Source organism: Miscanthus floridulus, chromosome 5 (genome assembly GCF_019320115.1).
Source record: "Miscanthus floridulus cultivar M001 chromosome 5, ASM1932011v1, whole genome shotgun sequence".
NCBI classification, from domain to species: Eukaryota; Viridiplantae; Streptophyta; class Magnoliopsida; order Poales; family Poaceae; genus Miscanthus; species Miscanthus floridulus.
The window spans coordinates 130668643-130679126 of record NC_089584.1 but is presented as its reverse complement, the minus strand read 5'-3'; the positions used below and the strand labels follow the sequence as shown (position 1 = coordinate 130679126).

General features: G+C 48.5%; 1 protein-coding gene across 1 annotated transcript; it reads left to right on the top strand.

The window, feature by feature from the left end:
* Positions 1–3356: 3356 nt before the first annotated feature.
* LOC136450791 (acidic endochitinase-like) lies at positions 3357–4692 on the top strand. The gene has a single exon (XM_066451407.1). The coding sequence runs from the start codon at positions 3581–3583 to the stop codon at positions 4475–4477; it is 897 nt and encodes a 298-aa protein (XP_066307504.1). The 5' UTR covers positions 3357–3580; the 3' UTR covers positions 4478–4692.
* Positions 4693–10484: the final 5792 nt, after the last annotated feature.

Below are 10484 nucleotides of genomic sequence, written 5' to 3'. Positions count from 1 at the left end.
AAGACCATTCGTCACTTTTGTGATCTCTAGTCTGTGACAATACAGCGCACCCTATCCAGCTAACCTCAAACTAACAACTTATATTCCTTGGCTTGTTTTATTTAGGGATTTTCATCAAAATCCTAGTATTCTAATTGAATATTTCCTTGGAAAGATTCATTTCATATTTTGTGAGCGAATAATAAGTCAACATAAGTATGAGCTTGCTAAAAAATATACTATGTCGGTCGCAAAATAAGTTTAATTATAGGATTTCTTAAACGGATTCATAGTCTTATGAAATGAATTTGGTGCCCCTAATTAAAACCGTTAATGAATATTGCAAAGGAAAAGGATCGTCCAACTGAATACATCAGTGCGTGAGTTATACGCATAGTAACAGCCCAATACTAATGAATGTAATCAAGATTTTCGAGTTGTGTTAGAGAAGATTTTCTTATACTAGACCATAGAGATGACCACATCCAACACAATATAGGCCCCGTTTACTTCGCTGAAAAAACAAGCCGAAACACTGTTCCGACTGATTTATTGTGAGAGAAAAACACTGTTCTACCTAAAAAAACAAACTGAAAAAATGAATTATCAGAGAAACGAACAGGACCATAACCGATAAAAAAATAATCATACTTTGCTCTTAAATGTGCAAGACAATAAAACACTAGCATGTTGCATATATTAACATTGGGCTATGTTATAGTGCATGAGACCTCATGCAGGTTAAGACTAGTGCAGGTAAACAATCACAACCATAGCAACACCCATCGGGTCTAATGCAGGCTTATATTATGCTGTAAGGCAAGACCTCTCATCCTATAAATATAGAGGGTCACGATTAATTGGCGCACACACACAATGGATCAAACCAATCTATGCATCTATGTTGTTTACCTTCAAACCCCAATTCCTCTTCCGAACCTTAATATGTTGTTTATTTGGCGACTATAGGTGCCTTAGATTTGCTAGTTAATCGAGGGCAACCTTATTTTTCAGGGTCACATGCTCCGACGGGGTCTCTTTTTTTTAAAGGAAACAAGAGAGGTCGGGACTAATAGGAATTTAGGTATTTTTATGTTTAATTTAATCTAAAAAAATAGCAGTAAATTCGTGACAATAAATATGTGCATGTGTGAACTACTAGTGGCAACTATGATGAACATACTGATCATATTTAAGAGCACAAAAACCATACTGAACGTAGAGACAGTAAAATTAGAAGTATACCTAGCGGAGGGCCCCATGCTTAAAGCACCGGTGGCTCCATTCACACGAGTCGGCATTGTGTGTTGCTCGAAGTAGCGGACCACAGTCAATGCAGGACGATGTTCGCAGTGCAGTCCCTCGAACGTCCACCGGGAAGTAGACGATGCAAGGAGGAAGAAGAAGACTTCGGCAGCCGCAAAGACGCTCCCCCAAAAACCTGATCGCCCTGTGTCGCTATGCGGACGACGGTTCCAGAGGCCTGCTCTCCCAACACTCCGTTGCCCGGAGGATTGGGACGGGGAAACTCGGGAGCAACTCAACAGAAGAACGATGGTGTTGGATGTGTTATTTCTCGTCCGCGCAGCCAGCGGCAAGCGCTCCTTTTTATAAGCACGGAAGGTAGAGGATGAAGTGGAGAGGATGAACCTGGACGACATGAAGCGTCTATCAATTACTAGTAACCTCTGCCATAAACATGGAGTTACCAGTAACTATAACCATAACCATGGGAGTTAATAGTAACCACAGCCATAACTATGACCGTTATATGTTCAACCATCAACTAAATTCAGCCCACCATTTTATTGCACCTAGCATCTAATATGGTCTTTGAATTTATTTGATTTAATTATTAAATAAAATATGGGTCAATCCCACATCGGGACCCCTACTGGATAGGGTCTCTTTTGGGAGTCTTCCTACGATCTTTGCTAGTTTACATGAAAACTAGACCCTGTTCCTTTCGCTGAAATTTGGCTTATGCTGAGGCTTATACTGATTTGTTGTGAGAGTAAAGCACTATTTGTTCGTTGAAAAGTATTGTCGAAGTAGTTCTGTGTCATGTAATCATGATATTTACCATTTGTTAGTTTCCTTATAAACCTAGCTGTTCATCATCTCCAAGCGTGAGTTATCTATCCTTCTCGGACAAGCCATTACAACAAGCCCAGGAATACTGACTGCACAACACATCCATACACAGTGTTTGCAAGCTCTTTGTACACCTTGCTTCTTCACATCGCATCAGTGTGTGAGTTATACGCATAGTAACAGCCCAATACTAATGTATCAAGACTGCTGAAAGTTGCGCTTCTCATGTTAGAATTTCGAATTGCGGTGGAGCCTCCTCTGCTAGTCTGCTTGGCATCAGCACGTGAACCACCGTCTCTTGTTTTATGTCGCCGGTGTGGCTGCGCCTAACATCAATAGAACTGTATTTTTCATCAAGTTGGAAGTTGGAACTTCAAATCAAAGTACTGCTAAATCTGAAAGAAGGCTAGGAGCAGGCCAAGTTGCTTCGGACGGCTGTCTATTCTTTTGTCCAGCTGTCCAGGGGCACTACAATCTTGAACCAGTCTCCTTGCGTACGTGCTGGCCCGGTTAATCCTTTGGATCTGCGACAGATTTGGGTGGTTTTTTGGCTTTTCAACCGAGTAGGACGAAGATACGTGACTGTCATGACGTCGCTCTGCTCATCAAACAGTAACCGAGTAGGACGAAGATACGTGACTGTCATGACGTCGCTCTGCTCATCAAACAGTTCCCATGGGCTCGTCCCCTTTGCTGTCTGATTCGGCGCAGGACGGCAGGAAGATGATTATTCTCGCTATCCGGACAACCAACCGAATCACCTCCGTCACCGGCAGAATCGCATCGGATCTCCGTCGTGTGCTCGGAAAGTTGCAGACCTTGTGGTCCTGGCTGCCCGTGCAAATGGACAACGATTCAGCGAACAGCTGAGTCACCTCTGACTCTGATTCTGAGAGTAGCACCGAGGCCAACTTGGTTGAGATTAGCAGCGCGTGCGGTTAATGCGCATGATCGCGTCAACGGAAGAAAAGCACTGTCCAAGTGTCCAGTACGTTGCCCTCGCGCGTCTGTGAATTCTGCTAAGAGGCAAGCGTGCAAATTTCTAAGAGTCGGGGAGAAATGGTCGTCGCACTTTGACGCACGATCAGTAAGGCCTGTTCGCTGGTTCGTTTCTGGGCTGGTTTGAGCTGGCTGGTGCTGGTTTATTGTGAGAGAGAAACACTGTTGGCTGGTTGGTTTGGGCTGCCTGAAACCAACAAGCGAACAGGCCAAGATGCAAGACAGCAAGAGTATAATATTTGACAATGCCCAGCTCTAGATGATAAATCCCAAATCTCGACCACAAATTGCGCCATCTCGCCCAGTCAACTTGTGGCGTCTACCACACCTAACAAATACTGAATGTGAAGGATTTCGTAGTTAGAACAGAACTGCGCCGCTGCTAGTTGCGCACCACATTGCTCAACGGATTCATCATCAGCTATATAAAGACCAGGGATCGACTTTCAAGCACAATTCATACTCACAGTCCATATACCAAGAACTGAAGAACCCGAGAAAAAACAAGATGGCTAGAAGCAACCCCTCTCTGCCAATGCTGCTGGCCACGGCGTTTGCATTGGCCGGGGTAGCCGCGGGAGCGCGCGCCGGCGGCATCGCCATCTACTGGGGCCAGAACGGCAACGAGGGGACGCTGGCGCAGACCTGCGCCACGGGCAACTACAAGTTCGTCAACGTGGCGTTCCTCCCCACGTTCGGCAAGGGCCAGACGCCGGTGCTGAACCTGGCGGGACACTGCGACCCCGCGAGCAACGGGTGCACGGGCGTGGGCGCCGACATCAAGGCGTGCCAGCGCATGGGCATCAAGGTCCTGCTCTCCATCGGCGGCGGTAGCGGCAGCTACGGGCTCTCGTCGCCGGACGATGCGAGGAGCGTCGCGGCGTACCTCTGGAACAACTACCTCGGCGGCAGGTCGTCCAAGGCCAGGCCTCTCGGCGACGCGGTCCTCGACGGCATCGACTTCGACATCGAGAGCGGCGGGAGCCTTTACTGGGACGACCTGGCGAAAGCCCTCAAGTCCTACTCCCGGCGGGTGTACCTGTCGGCGGCGCCGCAGTGCCCGTTCCCGGACGCGTCGCTGGGCACGGCGCTCGGCACGGGGCTGTTCGACTACGTGTGGGTGCAGTTCTACAACAACCCGCCGTGCCAGTACAGCGCGAGCGCCGGCGTGGGCAGCCTGGCGAGCGCGTGGGCGCAGTGGACGTCCATCAGGGCCGGGCGGGTGTTCCTCGGCCTCCCGGCCGCGCCCCAGGCCGCGGGCAGCGGGTTCGTGCCGGCGAGTGACCTTGTGTCGCAGGTGCTGCCGGTGGTGAAGAACTCCACCAAGTACGGGGGCATCATGCTCTGGTCCAGGTACTACGACGGGCTCACGGGGTACAGCGACGCGGTCAAGTCCCAAGTGTGAGCTACGCAGCCTCGTGTCATGTCGGTGGCGTGTCTGTGGGGGTGGGGTGCACATGCGTCCATGTGCCTATAGTGTGCGTGCGGGGCGTTGTACTGACGTCGCTTAAAGAAGCCACGGGGAAAAATGCAAGTTGCAAATAGTGCTTCTTACTTGTTATTAAACCATTTTTCACTTACTCTTTTCGGGTGAACACCCTTTTCATGTTTCAAGCAAAATAAAAAATAGAATATATTCAGAGAAGAGATCGATCACACATGGCTCCTGCGCGTCACATACGCGACATGCAATGCAACATTTCAGGTGCGTGCGTCGTGTAAGATCGAACGCTCTGCAGAGAAACTTTGACACAGCTTGATGGGCGTGCAACGAGCATGCGTCCAGTCCAGAATCCTCTGCATTGTGTTTTGGCTGTATCTCTGGAACCAAGGTCCAAGGGACCAATATTTCTGGTGCGTGCGTCGTGTAAGATCGAACGCTGTGCAGAGAACGTGGACTCAGGCACACAGCTTGATGGGTGTGCAAGGAGCATGTGTCCAGTTCAGAACTCTCTCTATTGTGTTTTGGCTGTATCTCCGGAACCAGCCCGCTGATCATATGATACGAGTATGTGACTACGTGAACGAACTGAAATTTGAAACACCGCAAAGAGGCGGGAAACTTCATCCCTCCCGCCAGTGCGGCGAACGGGGCGAGGTGGAGTCGAAGCGGCGCAGGTATGGCACGGTGGTCGTCATGGCCGGGCCGGCACTCCGGGAGGCCATGGCGGCATGCGGTACGGGGATAGCGCCGTGTGGGAGGACGGCTGCGGTGGACACCCGGGCCCTGCCTCCGCTTCCCCAGATCCGCGCGCAAGTGGCTGCAGAGGAAGGGGAGGAGGAAGAAGGGAAGACGAAGACGTGCGGAGGGAGGAGCCGGCGGAATGGGAGGATCGCGACCGCAACGCCAAGGGCGCCGGGCACGACATGGCAGGGGCGCAGGCGGAGACAGCAGGGCAGAGGACCGGCCTGGGGCGACGGTTGCGGCGACCGCGGGACGGGAGAAGGGAGCGAGGCAAGGCGGGGCTCACGCAGGGTCGCTAGCCGGCACGGGTCGCGCGTGGGTGCCCGGGCCACGGGGCTAGCCTTCGCTAAAGACCATCATCCCTTGACCTTCGCTAAAGTCCAGCATCCCTTGACCATTGATGCCCGATCCGATGGCCTAGCTTTTACTGTAGACGTGGCCCGATGGGAAGCCCGGGAATGGTGCGTGAATCGTTTTAGAGATTTGTTGATCACAAAGCAATATATATTCATGTAATTTTATAGTGAGCCATTGCATAGATGTATATTAGATGTTTCATCTTTTATAAACTTTGCCACACCTTAAGGCCATGTTCATTTCTCTTATAATCCGTCTTTTTCAGCTTCTTTTTTTTCGGTCGAACAATATTTTTTTCTCACAACAAATCAACCGGAACAATGTTTTGGCTTGTTTTTTCAGTGAAGCGGCCAAAATTATTCCAGTCTCCACCACTGGCGGCGGCAGCAGCAGCAGCGGAAGGCCAATATCATACTATCAATCAACCATCGTTTGGTAGGCTAAATTAGCTATGCTGGCACGCTATACACCAGATGATAGCCTGCTGTATGATAACGACATCCACATGATTGACTCCGAAATCAGTACATCTGCTTTTCCCTGGCCCGATCGGTGATCAGACCTGCTGTTCCCGATAAGATGCTGATTGTTTTCCAAGTTCAAACACCAGGGGATGGGAGACAGCCGACTTCTCGCATCGAAACGAGTCAACAAAACCAAGCCATGTGAGATAACCTCGCCATCCACGCTGGTGAAAGCTCTGCCGTCTGAATCCGCCATGTGCATGCATCCCTCTGAAATCCTCACGCGCGGCGGCGGAACAGCGATGGTTCGATCAGGCCGTCAGATTTTACCCGTCGCGCGACTGAGGGTCACATGTTTTCCATTAAGTAGATTTGCTTAATTGCTTTGACCGGCTGACGTGGGGACATCCACCGTTTGGTCAGCCTCTAGTCGTGTGCAGCGTGCGCCCGGGTCCCTTTTCCGACGTGGCGACGATAGGCGTCCTCCTCTCCCGCACGTGTGGATCTGACCGATAGCGGCCACGATCGTTCCACTTTTTTCCACCCATCAATCAAAACTGACGCCGCAGGTGGCGTCGATTGGGGTGATCGAACGCTTGGTTCGCGTCTCGGCAAAATTGCTACATGTTTTTCATCAAGTTCATCTCTTTGGTTGAATATGGGTGTTTATAATCACTATTGTTTTATTTCTGCTCTACTCTAAAAGATTCACGTAGATCTGCTACGGACGGAGATAGGAACGGATCGGGTCGGTAGATAGTAAACCCGATCCACAAAATAACAAAAGTAAGACCAAAATTATAGGGTCGATTTTTAAAATCTAAATGGGTTGATAGTGTGAGAACATATTGACCTAATACAATAGACAACATAAGCTGACCCACTCATCACATAAATTTTTTTATTTAATTTGTTGATCTTCTTTATTTTTTCAAGTAAATATGATTGGTCATAGCTTGTAAGCACGTTTATGCTTAAAAATACATCGATGAATATCATATTTTAGTGAAATTAGATAAAATTAAATTCATAGTTCACTTACATACTTATTTAATTTGACATACTGCTAATAACCTTAATGTGTTATAATGATACTTTTTAATCTTGTATCTCATATTTTCTAGAACTTTATAATTTCCTATATCAAAGGTAACCACATCGCCCCGAGAATACAACTACGACACCCGAGTCCCGTGGCTCAAACCCTGACCCATATGGGGACCCAGACGTAGTGGCCTCCATGGCGAACCCACAACGAAGTGACCTAGGCCGTTGGGCCCATCCGCTGGTTGGGAATGCCCCCGACTGGGCTCCCAAAAGTCAGGAAGGCCCGACGAGGAGAAGGAGCATGTGCCACTTGAGGACTTCCCCAAGGGACCCACCCCGAGGGGGACACGAACAAACTTGGCGAGTTTCCTTTCGTTAGAAGGGTCAAAGCTTGTCGTACGACATAGTAACCCAAACGTGAGGCACTCAGTAACTCGAACGTGACGCTCACGCCGAAGGCTTGGGCATACCACCCGGATGTGGCACAAGGCGCAACATGCCCCGACCTGAGCAAATTAAGCCCGGCCCGAGCCTGATGGGTTTTAGCTCGCCCATTAACCTTATTGGACAGGTCCTGGGCACAGATTCTGCTGTTCAAAAATAATTTTCTTGGCCTGAGCCTAGCCCAAAATACTATTTTTTACTATTTTATACTATAAAATGCGCAGGCAGGGCCCGCCCAGGCCTGGGCTCGGTCCGAACCTGGCTCGAAAAATAGGCCCGACCTGTCCGGTGGGACGGTTATGGACGAGACTTTTTTTGGACCGAAATAACCATGTTTTTTTCGGCCCAGCCCAGCCCGCAAAATGCTCAGGTCTACCCCGCACAACACAGTAAAAAGTGGACAAACCTTACCTATGACTGGGAACATTATTCCCACGATGACGAACGCAACGCACGGGAAGTGAACTGCCAGTCTGCCACACATTCTCCATCCAAGCACAAATGTGACAGCAGACGGGAGGTTGGGGTGGCAGGGTCTCTCTCTCATTTTGTGTGTGGACACAACGCTAGAACAATCAGATCCTCTCGTTTGTAATCACTACCACAAGCTTCGAGGCACTTAAGCTCAGGAACACAAACGCCCTTTCCGAACTAGACGGAGAGCATTTGCCCAAACCAGTATAAATCATGAATCCTAGCGTGCTAAGCCATCTGAACAATATGCACGGTGATACAATTTACTAGGTGACGCCACGAATTGTCAATAAAAACATTAATAGTATTTATGTTCGTAATAAAAAAATATTAAGGCCGATCCATATTATCGGTTGGCCCAATAAATTATACTCGACCATTCGTAGATAGTCACATAAAGACATGCTACTTTTTACCTAGGTGTTCCTATACAGAGATTTGGACTTCCATCATGATCAAAAAGTGGTATAGCTTTTCCAGTGGTTGTCAACATGACGCACCATGCATTGACATCGTGGGGGTAGCAGAAGAAACATCCGTGAACAACAAGGAAAGCAAGATTAAGGTGTGAGCACTTTTGCTTTCTGAACTCTGTATTTTAGGCCTATAGCATGGATGACAGAGATGTGAACAGACTGGGAAATCAAATGAAATGATCCATACCTTATACTAATTGGTAATCAAACGCAGTTTTATCACGGCAGGAGAAGGATTATGTCTGGACGCATATGAATGATGCGCCGTGTGCTGTGTAACGCAGTAGCCAGCCGCAACACGCACCTTCGAAAAATTATGTTATCGTTGTGCTACGGTTGCGTGGTTAGTTGTTCCATATATGCAGGTGGAGCCTGAAGTCTAATGCAGTTTATGAGGATGTGGACCCATCATCCACTGATTGGACAAGTCGGCAACGTTTGGTGATGATTCGCACGGGAAGGGAAGCAGGAGTAATAACACACCATCCCGTGTGGTCCGTTTCCATGCTACCAGACCAGACCTGCTAAATTCGGTAGCCCTGCTACTGCTAGTGGCATCGTTTGGTTATTGGTAATAAGACGCACAGTGCCCCAGTTTTCCTGGCTTCAAGAACATCCAGAACTACTTGCATGTTGTTTTCAGTTCAGTTCAATCATCTGTAGCGACAGCAGCTACTAGTACCATGGCACGCCATCCACGGCATGGCTGGCACGTCTAGCTCCACACGATCTGTCCTATTTGTTTGCTTATTATTAATTGGAAGAGAGACGTAGGATCCGTTGCATTTGAGAAGTGGGGACATGATTGCTGGATACGATGCAGCGCGTTCTTCAGGTTGCTTACAAAGACACGCTTCAGGTTAAAATAAGCAAAGCTGCAAAGGGACGGCCGTTCACCACGCCCGGTTCTCTTCAGAGTTCAGACTGCTCGGGAGAACAGCAGTCGTTCATTCTGTGTCCCCATGCATAACTGACTGGAACAGGAAGAAGGTTTACTTCCTAGGATTCCTCTTCTCGTGTCCCGCCAAGGGATAGGGAGCCAGGGGGCCTCAACAGCACAACTCAATTCAGTCACTTCATCGCCTCGTCAGATCAGACAAGGTGCGGTGACGTGCGACCCCCGAACTGAAGAACAGCCCTCCACCGTGCACGGCAAAAAATAAATAAAAAATCTTATCCATACCCTCAGGAAACAAAAAGAGGGGAAAACATATTCTTCACCAGAGAGAAAAAACAGAGCGTCACACCCTCGTCGCTCGCTTGCTGGAGGCGTGGCCTTCCTACAGCCTACTCATTTATCTTTTCGTTGCATCTCCTACACTAGTATGTTTTGAAGGAGTCTCCTATGCTAGTATATCCTTATGTATGAGCGAAAGCCTAGCACCAATTTATTGTGGCCTACTCATCTTGGAACTCGTTGCGTCTCCTACACTAGTGTCCATATGTGTGGGTGAAAACCTAGCACCAATTCATTTGGTCATGCGACGACGCCATCTATCCCATTCGTTGATTGGTTTTAGCCAGACTTATTCAATCAGCCAATAATGTTTTTCTCTCACAACAAACTAGCACCAGCCAGCTCAAACCAGCTTAGAAACCAACCAACCAACAGTGTTTTTCTCTCACAACAAACCACCATCATTGGATGTGGCAAACCTTTTAAGAGGAGTCATGTTAGGATAAGACTGTTGGTGTTTTGCGCGGTAGTGGTTTGCTGTCTCAGGGTGACCTCTAGCTGCGCCGTCGACTTGACCTGGTGTCATCTCTTATTTCTATCGTCCTGTTCGTTTGGGCTTGTTTGGCTGATAAGCCACGGTTGAAAGTATTGTTGACTGATTTAGTGTGAGAGAAAAATAATGTTCGTTGGCTGAAAAAATACAGTTTATAAGCCAAACAAGCACAAGCGAACATGGTGTACTCGCTAGTTGGGCAGAAGGTCTGAGTGGTCTTGGACACTGGCAGCCT